We start from the raw sequence: 22328 nt of genomic DNA on the forward strand, positions 1-22328 counted from the left end.
TGAGTTACCTCTCTGTAGCAATTTCTTTGGTACTGCCTTCTGAATATCTGCCTGCATCTCGTTTTAGAAAGCAATTTCCAGGTTTTTGTTCTTTGTTTTTAAATTGATTGCCAACAAGAGAAGACAGCATAAGCCTGTAGAAAGTACATGAACATATTATAGCCACATTTGGCACAGCGGAAGACTTTGTAAGCTGCATATGTTTGTTTGTGCATCTACTCTGACATACTAATGGTGCTAATGGTACAACTCAGCCAAAGACAAGACTCTGTTATGAAATGGTCTTACTGGTTTAGAGCGCTAGCATATGTGTGCTTGATAACAAAGAATGTGAAAAACATACCATTTGTATGGAGCATAATACGACAGGTTGCCCAGAGAGGTGGTTGGGGCCCCATCCCTGGAGATACTCAAGGTGAGGCTTGACAGGGCTCTGGGCAACCTGATCAGTGGTGGATGTCCCTGCTGCCTGCAGAGTAGGTTGGGCTAGATGACCTTTGGAGGTCCCTTTCAGCCCAGACCATTCTCTGTGATTCTGTGATCATTGTCTGAGCATTATTAATACTTTATTTACTACAAGTCAGTACAAAGTTTACAAACATGAAATTTCCTTTTATTTCTTGGTGACCTTAGTGCTTTCATGTAATTTGAGAGGCTATGTTGCTCTCAGTCTACATGCTTTCTGGTTGCAGCTTTGTAAGACTGAAATACAACATAAGATCCACTGATACACAGATCAGCATCACATCCTACAAATCTCCTGGGATGTCATTCCAATAACATTTGATCTTTCTTGGAAACCTGAACTCTTCACAATTCAGTCTTCATTTAATTCTTCTTTAGTTTATTCCAACACAGGAGGTTCCACCTCAAAGTGAGGAGAAACTTCTTTACAGTGAGGGTGATGGAGTACTGGAGCAGGCTACCCAGAGAGGTTGTGGAGTCTCCTTCTCTGGAGACTTTCAAAACCTGCCTGGATGTGTTCCTGTGTGACCTGCCCTGGGTGTCTGTGATCTGGCAGGGGGGTTGGACTCAATAATCTTTCAAGGTGCCTTCCAACCCCTGTGCTTCTGTATTCTAGGAATAGATGAAACGTGGTCCTTTCCTAATTCGGGTACAGCACCAGAAGGAGATCATTTAGGGATCTCTGCATAACGTTTGAGACTTTAAAGGTGATCTGTGTGAAAGATTGGAGAAAACATGCATTTATTTGAACAAGGACAGATGATTAAATATCAAAAATAAATACCTTCTACATTTTGTTAAACTCCTACTCATGATAAAAAGTTTGGACTTTTTATATGAAGATGAGAAGTGTTTGCTGGCTGCCATTACCATATCACTTAGCTTTGACATGCTGTAACATTCTCTTCATGGATATCCACATTCACACCTGGATACTGAGACTGTTGTAGGAACCCTTCAGCAAGGACCTCTCCTTGACTCCTGCTGGTGGGGGGTTAGCAGCAGGTCATTGAGCAGATTCTGTCTGTAGACTGGAAGATAGGGACCTTTGTATTATCCCTTGGCAGTGTAGGGTTTGCAGAGGTGCACAGAAGAAATAAGCATATGCAGTAGGAAAGATGCTGGTAACAACTATTGCTAAGTCTGCCTTGTGTTGAGGATGTGCACACTGAAACACTTCTAGGTATTAGAAAACAATCTTCTTTGTAACATTGTGCTTCTGTGATGGTACATGCAAGAGGAGAGGAGGGTTTAGACTCAGGATGATGACTGTGACAGGACACAGATGTCAGTGAAAAGACTGTCAGCTTCCACATTGCATTTGATGATGGTCGGAAAATAGCTTTTAGGAGTTTGAAGGGGCAGATTGTGCTTGGCTGGCTTACTGTCTGTGGTCAATGGGGGGAAGACAGAAAGCTAGAAACCAGTTGTGTGAAGGAAGGTGTAGGTGCTTGGCTCCTTTTGTTCTGGAGTTGGAGGCTGTTAGTAGGAACTTGGGTATGACCCAATGCCTGTTACTGGGGTGCAGTGATGAGGCCACAGAAGGCTATAGAAGAGGGAAGCTGGCAGATGAACTGAATGAGAAAAGGGTTTCCAGGGTACAGGAGATGAGATAGAAAGCTGGTTTTTATGCTGAGGTCCATGAATCTGCAAAAGAGTGGTCCAAGGCTCAAGGGAGCTACATGGAGTTTCAAGCTTTCTCTAAGGCTTAAGTTTGAAGCTGCAAAGTAAAAAAATAGAATTTATTTGCTGCCTTTTTTATTTTTTTTTTGGTCCTTTTAAGTTCATGTACTTTAACTGAGATGAAAAACGTGTGTGTGGGGGGGGAACTGGTAGAATACAATGGGGAAGAAAACCTGGTAGAATAAAACTACTTTTCTTCAAGACTCTTTGCAGCAAACTTGTCTGTACCCATCAGAAAGAAACTGTTAAACTGAAAAGTATCTCTGTACATCAAAATCATCATGGTAATGGTTAAAATTTCTCTTGTTGTATTGATGCATGTGGGTTTTTTATTTTTTTTTATTGGAGAGGAAGAGAAGGAACAATTTTCAGAGTTTTTGTGCTATTGTATTTAAGTGTGTAAACTGCCAATTTTATTAGGAGGATGAAGATGTCATCCTGCAGCCTCTTCAATATGGTCACTTTTGATATTCTTAACTGTTTTATCTATATATAGTTAATATTCAATAACAGGCTATACTTCTTATATTCTTCTAGTACATCACCATTGCATTGTTAATAAGAAGCTGTTAAAAATAGACATTAGTTTTTAAATGTCATAGTTCTTCAAAGACAAAACAGTTCTGTAGCCAGTATATATTCTGAGCCCCAGTTCTTTTGATCTGTTGACACTGCCTGTTTAATGGCTGCTCCTCACCAGCAATACTTTCCTCCTCCTTCAAAGTAGTAAGTGTCTTGCATGTATTGTGTGAAGTTTTCAGAAGAAGTGCTTGCAACTATTAGAGAAAGTTAAGGCTCCTCTTGCCAGCACAGACTCACTCTGAGAGCCTAGGCTTCTTGTTTAGGCTGGAACTTATATTAAGGCCATAGAGGGTATGGACTTGTTCTCAGTCCTTGTTTACAGAGCTAATTTCTAGGCTGTGAACAGTCAGTCTTGCAAGGCTGTTCTCTAGGAGGCAGACTGTCTACATCCTTCTTCTGCAGAACATGCCCCATTTGGCAGCCATGGCTGTTTCTCAGGCTCCCCAGTCACTGCAGGTGTCCGAGGAGGAATGGGGTGTTCAGGGTCAGCCCTCTTAAAGGGGAAGGTGGGGAGGCAAAACAATTTGAGATACACTTTGCACACATGACGCCACAGGGACTTGCTCATATGAAGGTCAAATATTTCTGTACAGAGGTTGCCACAAGGCCAGTATTCTACTTAAATCTTATGTAAGCCTCAGAGTAGGATTTAGGTAGTGCAGAGGCCTTGTGCTCAATCTCTGATGGAGGGTTTATTTCACTGGAAGTTACCAGTCTGCCTTATAAATGGGCATCACTCTTGAGATCAGCTCCGGAGCCTTGGCTCTGCTAAGTTATAGCTGTGTGTGGATGCAGTGTGGTAGTCTGTGCTGAGGCACTGAGGAGCCAGTGACAGTGCTCTGGTCCATGTCCAAAACCAGCTGTCAGTTCCTGCCTGGCAGCAATGTTAAAATGCTGTGGTGGTCACTGCTGGTCCTTGCTCGTAGAAGGTGCACCTAAGTGCATAACTCATGAACACCGGGGCAGTGCAGAGCTGGGTGTCTGTTATGCATGGCCATCCCCAGCAAGTGCACAGAAGCTGTTCATCTGAATCTTGGCATTGTACATTATAGTTATACTACATTTATCTCTATTTAGAAGAATGTCACTTTTCATATAAATTATAATTATAATGGATGGAACTATATATTGCATGCATGCAGTGGAGCATGGCATTCAATCTTCCTTTGTCCCAGTCCCCCTCTCACCTTCCCCATCTCAACAGTAACTAGATCTTTTGGATGGTCACACTAAATGCTGATCAATTTGAGTCTTTGTTGAGATTTTTGTCTTTTTTTTTTTTTTTTGGTATTCTCCTTCTTTCAGAAATTTGTCACAAACATTGAAAGGAAATGGGGAAATTAGAGCATTTGCTGCTTCTGCAAGACATTTGGATAGTTTGGCTCATCGTCTGAGCTAGAAATCGGCCTCTAAGCAGTGCTTTCATAGCTCTGAACATGCATATCTGATAGAAAGCAAATAACTTCATCTGCTGTTACACGAATGAGAGATGAAAATAGATCCTTCTATCTCTAAGCATAAGTACTGTAAACTGAGAAGACACCGGATACAGTCACAGATGATCTCACTGCTCTTGCTTTTAGAGTTAAAAATAATACTTTCCAAAACATTTTTGTACATTTAATACATTTTGTGACATCAATATTAATACAGCAGTCTCCACATTAAGTTAACTTCAGTAGCTCTTTGAATTCAGTAACAACAGAGGCTACCTTTTGCCAAATCAAAAGGCAATCCAACAGTCTTGTGTAAACATACAAATGTCTGTCAGTTATTTAGTTTAAATATCATCTGTATTTATATAAGTGATATTGTAAGAAAGAAAAGTTGGCATCTTTCAGCTCAAAGAATTCCCCGAAATCCTAGGGAAAGATTGTTGCAGGTGATAGTGAAATGATTAATTTTCTCCCCACAGGACAGCATCTATCTGAGAAAAGCCTTCAGTCTGATCAGCCTGGCAAAGCATAGGCTGTATTTCCAATTGTGGCTGCTTTCTTCTGCTCTGTGTGCAGTGCTCCGTGTACCTCTAGCTGTATTTGAGCAATGCAAGGCAATGAAGAAACAGACTGACTCAGGACTGAAATGTCTTTGCATATATCAGGGGAGAATCTGCACACAAAGGGACATTTATCAGGGGCAACTATTCCTCTGCTGAGGAAAGGAGCATACCCAAGAGTCCAGAAACAGGTGATGATCTTATCAAGAAAACCCTCCTCAGTAATATCATCAGCCTGCTCTTGCCAAGTCTGGCATTTCTGTATCATGTGTACTCGTGATGGAGAGAGAGGGAGCGAAGCTGTGCAAGCTGCGTGTAGCTGGCATAAAGAACTTACTCAACCCACTGGGTCTGCAGACTGTTAGAACCTGATTGGGAATAATTTTTGTCAGTATGGAGTGCCCATGTGAGCACTGAGTTTGCAGTGTTCCTCTCCCAGAAAACTGCAGGGAGGGCTCTTCAGCTGCACTGATTGCCTTTCTGTATTTTTGCAAGTGATTCCACTCCAGTTTTCATCTGAGCATACATAGGGAATAAAAAAATAATTTGAACTGTGTATCCAAATGTGAACATGGAAAATTATCAAGACAGACAAAAATAATCCTTTTTGTTGTTGTAGGAGATTTAGACTTTAAAAGCAGAGGTCTGAATTGTTCTCATAGTGAGTTCTCAGACTGAAAACTAATGGTGGGCTCTTTGAAATTTTGTCTCAGGATCAGGATTTTGCCATGATGGCTGGCTTTGTTTTGCCTCTGTAGACCAGATGCTGATAAGAGCAGAGGATTTTTCATGTCATATGCACCTTGACTTTGAAGCAAGTGAACAGTTCTTTGGCTTTTTTAGTGTATCTCGAGTAAATGTCTTTTTCCTTCTGCTTCTCTCTCATTTTTTTTCTTTGAGCAGGTTTCTGTTAAGTTCAACAAAGCAGTCCAAACAAAGGAAAAGCTGTTGAAGAGTCTGTTCTACTAAAAAGCTAATCAAACTCTAGCAGCAGTCTTCATTATGTGCTCCTTTCCTGACTCCCAAGAAAAAAATAGTACTTTGTAATAGTTCAGCTTAAGCCTTAAAAATTGTTGTGGTGGCATACTTGGACAGCTCTGTAGTCTTTCATGAGCTGTATGTGTATTAGTTACTCAGTTGATGTGCTATTTAACATTTAATCACCCTCCTCCCAGCCCCCTCAACCCCCCAAAATTTAGGGGTTGTGTTGTCATATCAGACTCATGGAAATATGTTCATCACTGTAGATCTGTGTTTTTCTGACTTGGTGTGGGATCTTGGGTTCCTCCTAAACCCTGTATTTTACAGGCTTGTGAGGCACTATAAGAATGTAAAATTCTTTCCTTTGTGTTCATTTTATGTAAGCAAGCAAAGACTTTATGGAAGGAGCACAGCTTTGAGCTCTGAAGCATCCCTGCTTGCACCTTTTCAAACTATGGTCTCTGAAGCCTGTGCAGCCGGGCATAACCTATCCTCACAACACTGAAGTGAGGTCTGCATTGCAGCTGGGAATCTGCAGCGGCTCTTGTACCCATAAGGTCACATCTAACAGGCTGGGCTACGTGCCACTGTGGTGCTCATAGCTGGAGTCTAGTGTAGACTTAATGACCATTAACGCGACCTTTTCTTCAGAGAAGTTTGGTAGCCTACATGGTGATCTGGCTGCTTGGAGGTAGAGAATGGGTTGGACAGATTGCAGGTGGAATCACATCACTGGGTGTGGTGTAGCCATGGCTTTCATGATTCGGTTTAGCCAGGACCCAGCTGAGCAGTGAGATACTAGGTTAAGTGCTGCTTTAGTTTAGGAATTAAGCACTCTAATGGCAGATGTCTTGGCTACAAAAGGATAATAGCGGTTACATTCTGTTTCAAATGTGAAATCATGCACTTCCGTCCTGATGTTTTGGGCCTGGACCTGTAGCTATCTTCTCACACCGTGGCAAGGTTTCTGCATACCTAGTTTTCTTGCATATGTTCTGTTCCAGGATTTCCAGTTTGTCTTTGCATCCTGATCAGACCCAAGATGGATCTTAATGATTCTTTCCCTAGACTTCCTCTCTCTTGCCTTGTTTTTTAATCCACCTCCTGTATGATCTTTTGTTCTCTGTATTTTTGCCTAATCTTTTCCTCACTTTCAGAATATTCTTGCCTTTATTGCCTGGTTTATTGCACTGTTGCAGATAAGGATTGCACCTGCACTCGCTGCCATTTGCCGTAGTAGCAGTGGGTAGGAGAGAGAAAGAAACTCTTCTTCTGACTTTCAGGGCTCTAAAGAAAGGTGGGGAGCAGCAAGATTTTTGTTGCAGAAAATAGAGAAGAATATTTTTCCCCATCCTTACCTAGCGTGCACAGCTGCCCTGTGGGAGCCTTGGCAAGATGGGGCAAGGTTAGGCAGCTCAGTTAGGAAGTGGCATGTGGCAGCTTCTCTGGAGTGGTTTGCTCTGCAGACCTGTTGCTAAGTGTAGGGAAAGGAGAGCAGTAGTTTAGAGCAATAGCTACCTCTGGGTTATCCTTGTGTCTACTTTCCTTGTGGCTGTTGTGCTCAGAGGTCTGGTTCACCTTTCTCCTTAGGAGGGATTGAAGCATGAAGGGTTGGTGTTAGGGGGATGAGGTGCTGGAGCATGGCAACTGTTTCAGAGAAAGGAGGAAGTCTACTCTGTTCTGAAACCCTCCTCCCCCTCAGTGGCAGCAGAATAGTAACCCTCTCACAGGGCTGTTTCCTCAGCTTTCAGTCCCAAGTCTGTTCCTCCTTCCATCCTTCTCATCCTAACAGTGCCCTGACCCTATTTTCTCCTCTTTGGGGCAGCAAAATGAAATGTTACCTTTGCTACTGGACAACCTAAGTAACTTCTGTTTTATTTGAAACCCTCTGTGAATGCTGCAATTTTATTTGCAAAGCAAATTGTAAAATTTCTCTTGAAGATTGGTTGTAATTTAGTCCATTACTGTTTGGACTCTGTGACCTTATGTATGGCTTTCTAGTAAGATGAGGAAATTTCTTACATCCTACAGAGAACCTGCAGGTCTGTGAAACAGATTGTAGGTAGGATGGAGCTCCAGGCAGCCTGATCTAGTTGAAAAGATCCTTGCTCATGGACTAGATGACCTTTCTTTAAAGGTCCCTTCCAAAGTATTCTATGATGCTGTGACTATCATTCTATGATTCTGTGAATTGCCTGTTACCCAATATCCTTCCACTCTAGCAGTGGCAGCCATCCTGCCAGTGGTGGACTGGGAGGCAGTATTCACTCATTCATCATGAAGTGCCATATTCTGGGTTACTGCTTCAGTCTCTCAGCTACTTGCTTCAGAGTTTTTGGGCTATTGAATGAGTGCTGTGGAAAAGGAATGTTTCTATTTTGCCACCTCCATTATGTTATCTTTCCCAGTGCAATTATAAGCTAATTCAAAGCTCTTCATGTTAAGCTAATAGCTTCTGATTCGCTGCTGTCAGCCAGTACCTCTTTGTTCACTTTTCATACCACTTACCAGTCCCCCTACCACTTACCTATGAAGTACATTTGGGTTTTTTTGTTTGTTTGTTTGGTTGGTTTGGTTTGGTTTGGTTTGGTTTGGTTTGGTTTTTTTATAGTGTTTTTTTTTCCCCCCCTGAGTAGAGTCTTATCATAGGCAGATCATTAATGGAACATCAAAAAAATCCCATCTGTTAAAATTGCATATGGCTAAGATCACAATTATCAAAAAGCCTTTTTTATCCTTCCCCCCCTCAACCCCCCCAGCTTATGCACACAATAAATGTAGTTGTCAGCAGGATAAGTTCACACATCGGATAAGGTCACAATTTCATTTAGTGACAACTTCCAACAGCGTGAACTTCCCAGGGTCGATTTATTAAAGAGTCAGGAAGGATAAGATCGCTGCATGGCCAGCCTGATTTATCAGGGTTGGACTGGAGTGCTTGAATAGAGAACGTCGTATTTCAAGTTTATGTTCAAAACTGTAGTTTAGTGTGTGTGTTATGTCTCAGAGACTTGAAAATTGAGGGAGGAGAATTTAGAGGAGGTGTCTCACTAATGCACTTTGTCTGCTGAGCCAGTGTGTGAGCATTTAATATCGAAGCCACCTTGTTAAGGATCGCAGAAATGGAAATGGGAGAGTTCTCTACTGCCAGTGAACTGTGTGCAAACATTTGTTAAAGAGGAGTTAATTACCAGCCAGATACTAATTGGGACTTTTTGAGGTGTCAGGGACTGATAGGACTGGGGAGAATGGAGCAAAACTAGAAATGGGTAGGTTCAGATTGGATGTTAGGAAGAAATTCTTCACCATGAGGGTAATGAGACACTGGCACAAGTTGCCCAGGGAGGTGGTGGAAGCCTCATCCCAGGAGGTTTTTAAGGTCAGGCTGGATGTGGCTCTGGGCAACCTGATCTGGTGTGAGGTGTCCCTGTCCATGGAACTGGATAATCCTTGAGGTCCTTTCCAACCCTGGCAATTCTGTGATTTTTCCTTCCTGTGCATGCAGGGATGGCAGACAGGTCTTGGGCTGTGGGCTGGGCAGCACTGAACTTCTGAGAGTGATTTTAACATTCTCACTCTGACTTCAGAGCAGTTCTTACTTGAAACTACAACATACATGATTTTTTTTACCATGCAGAACTATTAATTGGAGAGCCAGGTGGCTGTGCACTAGAAGGAGCCATTTGCTTGTGGAAGGTTGGTAAAGCCCTATGATGTCAAATAACCAGTCTCTAATTAGAGCAGAGGAGGAGCTTACTCATTCTTTTTAACTGATTCCACTTTAAACGCTATTCCTGATTAAAAAACCAACCAACCTCCCCCCCAAACCCAAAACAAACTACTGCCAAAGCATTCAGTGACTTGATTAGAAACATTAACTGTTCATAAATTTGGATATGCTTATTTCTGAATGAAGTAGTTCACCTTTTTTTCCCCCCTCCACAGCACCGTTCCTTGTGCACCTTTAGATACACAGCCCTTTGTTTCTTGTTCCAGAATGTGGGTGGGTGGATGGGAGCCAGTATTGCTTTCTTCAGAAATACTATGTACAGTTGAATTCTAATGGTATTTGAATTGTGATCAAACCCTGTTAAGGGCTGAAAGCTGTAGTTTGGGTCCCTCTGTAGAGCACATGTTTTGTGGTTGTTTTCATCATTACTCTGATACTGCTGTAGAAGAAGACAGAGCTGAACTGGCCTCTTTACCTTCTGTTTTATGCAAGCCCTATGTGGCAGCCCTGAAACAGTACCTATATGTAAAAAAAAAGAATCCTAGATGGAGTCCTTTCATTCTGGTTTTGTATCCACTGAGGTGGCCTAATATCTTAAAAGCCATGGGATGTTTTGTAGCTCTACTACTGAGTCATGACTTGGGGCTTCTTTTACAGTGCAGCTATCATAAGTCTTTGAGTAATCACAGACTTTAAAAGTATGCTACATCAACAAGATAAGAGAAACAGCCCACAGCACTAACAGCATTATCTTTTACCAAAATTGATTAGCCTCTACTGTGTGTCTCAAATATTTTGTATAAATTTACTCAGCAAGCTGGAATAAGTGTGTTCCTGAAGAACAAGCTGAAAAAAAAACCCCAACAATCCACCCTTTCTCTGTAGCAAGGAAAAAGGAAGTAAATATCATTAAATAGAATGTCTCCTAAGTAATGTTTTTTACCTGCCTCACAGAAACTGAGAGCAGGACATTGCTTCTTCTATCCTCACATTTCTTAGTGCTGCTTCTGCTTCAAGAAGTTATACTTCTTCCTGTCTCTTTGAATCTGATGGTTGAGAAGTCTAAGATGAAAATGGCAAAATACAATTTCTAGGAATGATGACTCCCAGGGGTGTATGAATTCTATTTATTACAATTTGCTGTAATATGAAGGAAAGATGATGTTCAGTGTTCAGTACTGAGGTGGGCTGTCACAACTGCTGATCACTAGAAACTCCTAATTGTTTTGCACAAACATTTCTGCTTTCCTTGTGCTGGGGCACAGATGAGAGGAAGCTGCAGTAGTTGTTCTGTCTTTCCTTCTCTTCCTGCTCTATGGGATCTCCATGGACAAGCACCTGTGAAGAGTCAGTAGCTGCTGAGTCTGTATGCTTCTTACTGCAAGTGGTGATAGGCAATAAAATCTCAGATCCTCTTCCTTCTCCTAATGTAATCTCTGAAGGTGTTGAGCAGTTTTGCAAGGAACGGTGGCTGCAGAGAGCACTTCTGATTTAGATCTGAGCTTCTGAGGCTGCAGGGGAAAATCTTGCCTTACTGACACATTTTTCAAACTCTTTTAATTAAGAGTCACAAGGTGAGGTTCTTTTTTCCAGCAAACTCTCTTGAGGTCACAAGTTGCTCAGGGCCACAGGTGTGGTGTCACCAGTTAAAGATGGGTCTTCATGGGAAGAGGATAGTGAGCAGAGGCCAGCCCCCTTCTCATCAGTAAGTCTGGGCCCTGCTGTTGCTGCAGTTTGGATACCTTTCCCCAAAAAAGAGATTTCAAAGGAGCAAAGTGTTGTAAATGAATGCAGGAAAGTTGCAGGCTCCCCACTGTGGGGTAAAGGGAATTCGGGAGAGGATTTTTAATAGTGACATTTGCAATCTTTCTTCTACAAACCTCCCTCGTACCAGTCCCTGGCCTTCCTGCTTAAAGCAGACAAAAGAACCTAGCCAGGGATTTTACAAAGGAAAAAAAAAATATCTTTGCTGATGCTTGTAGACCCTGATGTGCAGTGTTGGGTTTTTTTTAACTTACAGCTCTCTGTGTTATTTTTTCTTCTGCAAACAAGGATGTTCAGAGAAAAAAAAAAAGAATCTTTGCCAAGGATCAAATTGTAATGTAGTGCACCGTGTACAAATATAACCAATCCTGCTTGCCAAAAGGTGGAAGCCACTTCTCCTTCCTAGCTGTAACACTCACCCACAGCATGAAAATGGCTGCTGGTCAGGATGACCAGAGAAAAGTATTAGCTCGTTTGAAGAATTGTGATTAAGGGAATCAGGAAGGTTAGGCAGCAAAATGTTTTGTAACCCTGTCTGCAGTCTGCTACTCTTTGATGGTGTTCTAAGTGCAGGGCAAAATGCAGCTGCTTCAGCACAATTCATGAAGCATGATGTTACCCCTCCTGTGGTGTATTTCAGTGTGTTCATACGTATTGAAATGTATTGCCCAAGCTACAGCTTGGGACTGCAAGGAGGAAAAAAAAAAAGCATGCTTATGAACTTAATTACCAACTAGAGTTAAAAAAAATGCAGCTTTAGAAAAATCATTGCTTGGTTTTATGTTTGCCTCAAACCTGAACTTACCTACCAGGTAAAAGATTCCTGGCAATAATATTATTTAAAATGTAGTAATGTGTACCTTAGAACTTAGGTAGGTTTTTGGATATCACTGGATGATCTGCCCTAAGTTTGTCGTTCTTAATCCATTAAAAGACAGGCCTGCTTGTAAATCCACAGGTGCAGATAAGGAGTCACTGTTTGACTGTGTCTGAACCCTTTTCAAATGAAAAATGTCAGTGGCAGAAAGGGAGGCTGAATTATTTTTTAAAAGGGTTTTCAAAGATTCTCATGATTCCTCCGGTATCAGTTAAATGTGACACGTCCATAGACATGGCTGGGGTTTAGTGTGTAAAAGCAAGCAAATGCTGAAGTTTTCCTGTCTGTGCAGAGACAAGAAGCTGCAGTATGCTTCAGTGATCAACACGTTACTTTGCAATACCAGAAATGCTGCTGTCTTTCATAATTAACATAAAAAGAGATGTTTAAAAGTTAATACAATTTGTAACAACGTGTCTGTGAGAGGGGAAAAAACACTGTGCTTGGGTTTTTATGACTCTGTTTGGCTGCATATATATCAGTGTGTAAATTAGCTATAATTAAACTGTAAGCTTCCCTGCTCACACACTGCCTTTTAAAGTGTCACAGCACTGTCGCGATGAGGATTCACCTGCACACGTTCAAGCTTTTGTAAACTGCTACAGCTCTGTTTCCTATGTTTGTTCCACTGTGCAGGAAGGATCTGATGCACAGTTTTACGTAGTTTTGTGCTCTGCAGTACTCCAAAGTGAAATTGAGATTTCTGTGCTTCAAAATGGAAACTGGAGCCAAGCCTTCTCTTGCTGGAGATTAACCCCTGCAAACAAGGGAAATCTGTGCAGCCTGTCTGCAATGTAAATCCAGTCATCCATGGGAATGGTTAGCTTGGGGAAGTCTGTGGAGACTGCCTGTAAGCCAGGAGGTTTACTCACTTCCTCCAGCCCAAGGTTCATTTCACAGCAAGTGCCAGTTTTAAATCTTGGACAGGTTGACTTCTTGCACAGTTGAACTTTCCCCTGTTTGTGGAAAAGCATGCTCCTGATTTGGGGTAGGGATGTGGTGAGAGGACATGCTGATGCAAAAGGCAGGAATAGCTGCTGCATCTGCTTGGTATAGAAAGGGAGGAAAGGGCTTCAGCAGGCAGGGAAAATAGGTCAGGAGAAATCATGGCTACAGCACAGTCAAGGGGAACTTGTTCGTGAGAACAACAGATTTCCCCTCTACCTTCAGGAAGGCCAAAGCTTGCAAGTGCAACAGCAGGTGAAATTTCAGTTAAACAAGAAAAGCAGAGGTGAGCCCCGACACCTTGTGCCATTTTGTCCCCCTTGAAGTTTGAAACTAGAATTCATTTGAATTGGTTTAGAAAATAATGTTGAAGTTGTATATAGAAACATAACTGTTGCTGCATTTTTAATTGAAACATTTTTTTAATAGAAAAATAGGCTTCTTGGAGAGAATGCATTCAAATAAATGTTGTCTAATCTATTTTTTAAATCCTGAAATGGAGTGAAAAATGTTGGGAAGAAAGGTTGGACCTGAATTTTTCTTTTTCCACAGTAATGTTCATTTGTGTATTATTATTTCTCTTTTCACTTGAAAAAAAAAGGGACAGTTAAAATGCGATCAAGTCCCAATTTCACCTCTAAGTGTTAATTTTGAAGTCCTTACTTAAAAAAGAAAAAAAAAAGATAATTTAGTGCACACTGAAAAAAAAATACAATGTGTTGCCTCCCCATTACTTTTATATATTTTGTGTTGAAACCTTAAGCTAACAATTTCAATTATTTTGGGTTGAATTCTGAAATGCTGGTGCTTGCAAAATCTTTTTTTTTTTCTTCTTCATTGTAGTGAGATGTTTTTAGTAGTTTCTTCAAAATTAGTAAGTGTGATTGTGGATTTAATTTACTGTCTGGTAGGTCTCTCTGTATTTTAGTAGCTGAATGCTTCAGAACGTGTGATCCTGTGAAAGCAAAACGCATCGAGGAGGTTAATGCACCAGGTCTGGCTGCTGCTGCACTCTGCAGCTATCATCTGCCCCATTCTCTGCATTTCTTAAGAACTTTAATGAAACCACTATTCTGAATAAAACAATGCCTTTAAAAACCTCTAATGCATGTGAAACGATGCAAGAAAGGACTGGGAGTTTCTGAACCAAGTTTGAACATAATTCTAAGGGAAACAGGTTTTTGTGGGTTTTTTTTCTGTCGTGGGATGAGAAGATCGGTTGTTTTTCAGACAAGCATAATTAATTCTCATTATATGGGTCCTCAGAACATTGTGTGTATAAAGCCAACACAAAGGCAGAGGTGGTTGTTGTCAAGGCACAAGTAAAAGCACTCTCAACGCTGCTTGTTCTCTTTGTTTGCAGGGGAGTTGGAGGTGGTCCAGAAAGACGGAGAGCGCAAGATTCAGAGCCGGCAGCAGCTTCCGGTTGGAACAATGTGGGGACCCTTTGCTGGGAAGATGGATCTGAATAATAACACCTTGGTATGTAGATGCTCCCAGACACTCGCTTGGTTACGCTGTGTGTTGTTCTGCAGGGAATAGCCTGGGTTGCTCTTCAGCCAGAGCACTTGAAAACAGGCACCGCGAGCTCGCATGGACAGTGCAACTTGGCTCTTCTCCAGTTAGTTCATCTATGGCAGCCGTCCACAGAAAGTTATTTGGAGCACAGGTTAATGGTTGTTTTACAGAAGGGAAATGTCACTTCCTTGTTTGCTGAGCCAAGCTGTTGTGTGTCAGCAGTAACATCTGATTTTTTTTCAGTGGCTTTGAAAATTTTTCATAGCATTGATGGCTGAATGCTGAATTTACACTAATGGATAGAATAGAAAATAAAGAGCTGCATTAGTGTAAAATGTGTTAAATTTGCCTTCTTGTTATATCACTGAATACAGCAAGATCTTCCCTCTGATTAAAATTATTTAAATAGACACCAAGAGGCACCTGTTAAACAATATATTCTCAGTTAGCCACGTTTATTCTGTTGATGCTGATTGCAGAAAGTGTGGGGACCATGACACTTAAAGGCAGTGCTGTGCTGGTCTCCCATCAGTGCACTGGAAATCATGTCATTCATAGGTCTTCATTGCATTTTTGTTTGCATTGGTTTGAAGTCTGAGCTTCAATACTGTTTGTATATAGTCCAGATTTTGTGAGAACATTCTGGAAAGGTGACCCTACACTGAAAAAAAAGCAATTAATATCTCTAGAAGTGTTCAGACAGTCTTGGGACATGCAGTGCTCTGTGAGATACTTCTGAAGAAGCAGTATCTTAGCTGGATCACTGCTGTGACAGACTTTGCATGAATGGATTGGCATAAAGACCTGTTTTGCAGAAAGGTGTTACATGCACTTGGAGTAGATACTTCTGTGCTGTAAATGGAGAAGCTTCCCAGACTTGCCCTCTGAGGACCTCAAGGGAGTAGGGAGTGTTGAGTTGCTAAAGTACCATCTGGGACAGCGTGAGAGAGGGATTGTGCAGACCTGGGAGAAAAGGGCAGAAATCGGTAGTCTTTAACTCTGCCCAGGGGAACCTGTGCTTGTTTGTTGTTTTGTTTCTAAGGGCTTGCTGATAGTATGCATGCCACTTTCTGTGAATATTCATAGTCAAATTGTAGTTAAGCACTCTTTCAGGTACATAGTAGTCCCTTTGGATCTACATAATTTGTAGACTTTTTAGCATAATTTGTTAATCAAAATTCCTAATGATGTTGCAGAAAGTGGCATGAAAACTGACTCCATTTCCTAGAGTTCAGATTTCCCACTCAAACACATGAATAAAGGAGAGATTTTCAAGAGTACAGGACATTCAAAGCACCTCCTTGTTAGAATAAGGAAACTGCACAGTTCAAACAACCTCTTTCCATTTTCTCTATCTACTTAATTTTTATTTCTTCATCTATTTTATTCTTGTTCTATCAGCATTCTCAAGATCTTTTTCATGAAAAGTTATTTAACTAGATTTCAGCATTACTACTCCCATAAACTTCCACAGAACAGAAACCTTGGTCCCATTGTAGCACAAAGTCAGTCCACATATGACCCCAGGAAAAATGCTAGCTTTGTGTTGTCCCTGTTGCCCTGTCTGTAATGCAGTGTTTGAGTATGGGGGATGGTGTTGGCCGACCCTTCACTACAAAAATTGATTGTCAGGGATTAGGATGAATTTGCAACATGACCACAGTTGATCCTATTGTTTCTTTTTTGTTTTCTGAAGGAGATTGAGAGCAACCACAGTCATTCTAAGAGGAGCTTGCTTCTCCTTTGGTAGCACAAGCATATATTAAGGTCTGTTAATACTTGGTAAATACCACTTTTACTGTTAAAAAACCCCAAAACATTTAGCTAAGATATTTTGGTTTAAATTAATTTACAATTAAGCAGTGAGCAGAGCTGACTTTTTCATTTGATGATTGTAATGGGATTAGAGCAACTTCCTCAAAGTATTTCAGAGAGATGTGGGATGAGAATCTTCAGGACTTTTTTTTCTTACTCTGATGGAAAGATACTCTTTTGTTTCTTGTCAAATTAGAACCCATGAAGTCTGTTTTTGCTAACCCTTGGAAAATTTTACTTTTGTTTTGCCTACTAATATAAAGGCATTTGTAGATCTGAAAAAAGTTCCTGGAAACAAAATTGTAGTCTTCAGCAATGTTGTTTTGTCCTCTGAGCAACTCCATCCTTTGAGATAGTCAAAACTGAACTAGATTTGATCTTGAGCAATCTGAGTTAGCTTCGAAGTTGGATCTGACTTTGAAGCTTGCCCTGCTCTGAATAAGAGTTTGGACTGGACAACCTCCAGAGGTTCCTTCCAACCTGAATTATTCTGTGATTCTAAGTATTGTTTCTTTTTTCCCAAATATCAGATGTTTCCTGTAGTCCTGTGTTTGTTACTTTCAAATGCTGTGTGAAGAAATGTAAACCTTTTGATACAACTTCACTGTTTAAGCCACAGAAACCCAATGCCAGCTTCTACATAGTTTTCTTTTATGTTTGTTTTTTTTTTTCCCCTGAAACAATTCTCTTTTATTTATGATTTTTCTGTTTGCTTGACACAATTATGTTTTTCACTAGCTACATGCTCTCTGTTGTTCATAAGAGGAGCTGCATTTGTGTGCACTGTCTGTGTAGGACGGGGATTTCAGCTCTCACACTGTTACAGTTCAGGTTATTTATGTCTGTTTTGGAAAGCTCATTTGAGTAGAGCCTCACCTCCCTACATTCATTCAAACTTCCACATTAGCAGCTGACAGTAGGTTTAGTACATTCCTTAATTGAGAACATTTCACTGTTAAAAACATCAGGTAATTGTTGGAAAAGAGCTTTGAGGTGAATTCTTGGAACTGAGAGGAAAGGAAAGAAAAATTCAGGGAACCTAAGGTGAGTAAATACCACAATTCTTGCAGCTAGTCTCTTTGTTGGAAACTGTATTTGTAGCTGACTGCAAGTATCTTACCTGACTTCTGTGCTAGCAGCGTGAGTACCTCACAGGATTCACTACCTAGCTATAACAGTTACCTACTACTCCATACTCTGCTCTGTGTACAGCCTGTCCATGTAATATGCAGTTGAAGTGCTTCTTATTTCAGGCAGTGCTGTGTTGCTGAATCCAGTCTCACTGCTAGTGGCTCAAGGGACAGATCAAGCTAATTAATTCATCACAATAATTACTTGAGTCGCTGTGCCAGATGTCAAATGCTTTTTAGATCTTTCAAGTTTGTCTTAAAATACATTAAAAAAACAGTGGAAGGTAGAGTAGTGGAAGGCTGGATACCTTGAACAAAAATTACTTTGGTGCTGTTCACAGCTGCAATAGGAATAGCAGCTGTTGACTTCATCAGCAGTGCTGCAGCAGTATTGGGAGATACGGTGCAGCAAGACCTGCATCAGGAATGCAGAGTACTCAAACTCTGGTGGTAGACTTGGCTGAGCACAGTGACTTAAAGTTCTTTGTTTTTCTCATCTAGAAGCCAGTACTCATGAATTACAGTGTAATCAAATTCCCCATCACATTACTGTTACTATTGATGAAACAATCTGCACCAGAAATTTTTGGGTTTAATGTTGAAAACCTTGTTTTTAACAGATTTTAAAACTTTAGATTTAGACATTTAATTTCCATTTCAGTATGAACTCCTCATATCATTATTAAATAGTTACAGATACCTATTTAGATACTTTACTCAGATTTAGAGTACTTTTAATAATCCATTCCTGTAGTTTTGCAAACTGGCAAAGTTCTCCTGCCCTCAGCTGGGTACCTAGTTTGGATCCATCTGCACTATTGGGCATAGAGATTATTGCCTTCCACTTAACGTTAACTGCTCCATAGTAATTGATGGTAGCAAGAGAATGAAGTACACAGGAGTATCTTTCCAAACCTAGAAAGTGTGCTTCTAAAATCAGAGCTCATTCTCTTGCTTTACAGCAAGATCACCTATATGCTTCCAGATTCTGTTTGAAATTGAATAGGATCTTGCTGGTTTGACAAACAAAAGTCATAAAGTTTTGTACAATGCTGCTTTCCATTACAGCTGGTGAGAAGTCTACAATGACAGTGTCATGATTTAATCACTAGATTTGCCATGAAACCTCCAACTTTGAGCCTTGGTGCTTCACAGAATTTGGAGTAGTTTGTGAGTACCTGTGAGATGAGAGGAATACATTTCTAAGAATGAAACCTGTAGCTTGTAATTCCTGTCTTTAAGAGGAAAGTGGATTTTCCCCAACATCAAGTGGAATGTGAACAGGCAGGTGAGAGGAGTGGAAGACCCCTCTAGGCTGATCATAGCATCCATGGAAAGAATAACCACTGTCTATAACCAGCTCTTAAATTCAAGGCACTAGCAGCCTGTTTAAGCAAAAGCCATTTTCTTGTTTTTTCCAGCTGGAAATATTTTCCCTGTTTGAGGAGACAACTTGGTGGGAATGAGACCCTTGGAAAGAAAAGTGTTGAATTGTGTATGATGGGCGTCAAGCAGCAGCTCATGCCGTGGCTCCACTAGTTGTGTGGAGGCAACTGTGAAAGGCCTTTTCCCTTGGCTGCTGCCATGTAGTTTTTGGTGTTAATCTGTGCCCATGGCAGGGTTTTGCGCAGCAAAACAATGAGCAGCTGGATCCTAACCTCCATTCTCATCATCTTGTCACACGGAGGAGTGTGTGGGCAGGCCTGTATCAGCCTGATAAGGAAAAGAGGATTCAGTGTGGCTGTGAAGGGAATCTGTGAGAAAGAGGTGTACAGGGCTGGGCAGTGGGATACAGCAGGGCCTCTTTAATAGGATCTGGGAGGTTCAGCACCAGAGCAACACTTCTGGAAGATATCCTTATGAAACCGCTTGACTGGGTAGCATGTGCAGGACTGCGGACCCAAGGTTCAGAATGCAGTTAAGTTGCACACTCACTAAGCTGTGGCTGGTGACTTCAGGTCAAGACCCTGGTGTCTGTAGTAGCCAGCAACTTTCAGCTTCAGAGGTGCAGTGCGAGGGTGCTCTGGACGTGTTGGTTGGAGTTCCTGTGCGGCTCAGGCAGGCAGTAGTCTATCCGTCGTCTGCTGTAGGCTTTGGTTCTTTTGGTCAAGGACGGAAAGAAATAAGACGTTTTATTTTTAGATATTTACCTGCAAATGGGGTTTTTGGCTTTTGTCAGCACAGAGCCATTTTCATATGCAATTACAAGAAATTGAGTAATGAACCTTGATTCTCATCCTTGTTGCAGTAGATTTATACCTTCAGTACCTCAGGTGACTACAAAAGCATTTCTTATTTTTGCTGCTGTTACTGTCGGACTCTTCATGTTCAGAACAACTTCTTTCTGTCCCAACCATGAGCAGACATTAAGGTAGCAGCACGTTGTGTGATGCTTACAGTGATGCACTGATGCCCTCAGCAAGTGCCAGCGTTGGCCACTTCATACCGGCTGAAGTATTTAGAAAAGGTGGAGAATGTCCAAGGTGATGTGGACATCCATGTCATCAGCCAGAATGGTCTTCCATAAGGGATGGAAGGAGGTCCTGCTCCAAGTGTACCCTGGGCACATTGCCAGGGAGCTCTTGAGAACAGTGCAAGGGGACAGTTAGGCAGAAAGGGGCAGTTAGGCACAAAGGGACAGTTAGGCAGAAAGGCTGAGGCCAAGTTAGGAGCCTGGAACTGAAAACAGGCAAGAAAATTTGGGTTCAGGGCTTCTGAGGCAGCAGAAGCAGTGGAAGACCCCATTTGCTAGCGCCAGGCTTTTCCATTTGAGGACACAGGGGAAAGCCCGGAGAAGCCAATGTCTACTGGAGCACCTACAGCACTATTAAGCTGTTCAGAGAGAACCACTGCAATAAACTGTGCAGTAGCAACACATTCTGATGCTGCTAGACAGTGGTCATCTAGTCTAATCTTCACTGCACTGTAGGTTCACCACTCAAATGCTTATCTTGCTGTTGTTGATTTTGCTGAATTTGTAACACAACTTTTAGAACAGGATGTAGTCCTATTTGAAAACTTGGGGGTGATAGAAGGGATTAATTTAGCTCCATTTAAAGTCATCTATGTAGCTCAGGACACTGAAATACCTAAGAAGCACAACTTCAACACCCAAGTTTAAGATGAGGAATTTAACATTCATGTTGTCCTCTAAGGAAATTTTTAAAATTCATGTTTTTTATGATGATATTTCCTCTTATTTATGACACATATGTATTATAGACTAAGCAGATATAAGATGTCAGGTTTAAATATTCAGCAGGTTTTGAAATGACTTCTCTCTAAATGTTGAAGAATATAATTTTTGTCACTCTGAAATAGAATTCAGTTTCTAAAATGTTGACACATTTGGGTTTTTTTCAGTAGTTTCACATCCATAGAACAAGCATAGGAAATTCTACCTCCATCATTTCAGTGGAAGACAAAGCTCTGAAGGTGCTTGTGTCTATGAAGAGATTTGCATTGTTAAGCCCTGAATTTGGTAGTTACAGGGGACACTGAACTGAAAGGCCTGGAGGCTTGTGTTCTGTCTTTGACCACTAGAAAACAAAATGTCCTGGCTGCTCCTGGGTTTCTGTGGGGCAACTACATGTAGAGCTATGCCTGCCCAAGGGTAGTTAGTCTTTAGTGTACCTTGGTAGTAGAGAAAAGCACACTTATGTGGCACTCAGTCCAGATGTACTGTCTGGGCATACAAGTGACATCTGATTATGAAACATCAATGGATGCTTTCCATAAGACTTCCAGGGGCACTAGTGAGCAGTCCTTTGGAATAGTGTGCTGTAGGAAAAGTTCTGGTCTGAAAAGAAAATTCATTTTTTGATGGTGTCAAAATGAGTTTGTACTAATAAAAGTGCAGACCAAGATACTAAATCAGAATGGCAGTAACAAGATTTACAATTATTGTTGATTTTCTTTTAAACAATGGTTTGAAGTAAAGAAGTGAATCTGTGGTTTCAATGAAGACAGTGACTGCTTGTGGCTTGCTTGTGATGGAATGAATGAAATGCCAAAGATCAGTTCCCTTTCTGAATATGCTTGAGAGAAATAGGCTGTACATTTTCAAGAAAGGTGGAAATAAAAAGGTATTTCTGGTTGTTTCATTGTCTGCCAAATCAACTGTGTCGTTTGAAATCATGGCTTTGAATGTTTCAAAAAGGAAAAAACCCTGAATATTTACAAGTAGTACAATGAGTGTACTGGAAGTGCATTAATAGCTTTTTAAAATGTAAGTCTGGTGTGTACATATATATTTGTGCATAGAGATGCACACCATGTGAGTGCTTGTGAGTGTGTAGAAATAGCCTGTTCTGGTCAGAGGAAAGTGCTGGCTGTTGGTAGGTCCTAAAAATCAGAGTTTTATTTGAGAGACAAACATCTTGCTGAACTTTCTCCTCCATTTGGCTATAGCTCCTTTTTTAATTGTAGTATCACATAGCCAGTAGCAAATTTTGCCCTTCTCTGGGTGCAGCACTCAAATATGGGCAATAGAGAGTCTGGTCTGAGATCTGAAGTGCTGAGTGAGGTTTGTTAGTGTCCTGCACCTCATTTATCAAGCTCAGAGAACAAATTCATGAATCTAATCCCATTGTGGCTCCTCAGACTCCAGCCTCTAGGGCTCTGCTGTGAAGAGCACACAGGAGGCAGCATTGCCTGCCATCCTTGCCCTCCCTGCCAGCCCCTGCCAGGGGAAAGGCTGCAGCTAGTACTCTACTGCTCTACCTAAGGACAATGAAGGGACTGGAGCACTGCCTGGTGAGGAAAGGCTGAGAGACCTGGGCTGGTTAGTCTCAAGAGGAGAAGACTGAAATGTCTATAAATATCTGAGGGCTGGGTGTCAGG

At 41.3% G+C, this 22328-nt stretch overlaps 1 protein-coding gene across 1 annotated transcript in view; it reads left to right on the forward strand.

Moving 5' to 3' along the window:
- Nucleotides 1–22328, forward strand: part of ZFPM2 (zinc finger protein, FOG family member 2) — a 248397-nt gene that overhangs the window by 83967 nt on the left and 142102 nt on the right. Inside the window, exon 5 of the mRNA XM_054385435.1 lies at nt 14387–14505. Coding sequence (XP_054241410.1) covers nt 14387–14505 — 119 coding nt within the window. The remainder of the gene's footprint in view (nt 1–14386; nt 14506–22328) is intronic.

This window comes from Indicator indicator, chromosome 12 (assembly GCF_027791375.1).
Source record: "Indicator indicator isolate 239-I01 chromosome 12, UM_Iind_1.1, whole genome shotgun sequence".
NCBI classification, from domain to species: Eukaryota; Metazoa; Chordata; class Aves; order Piciformes; family Indicatoridae; genus Indicator; species Indicator indicator.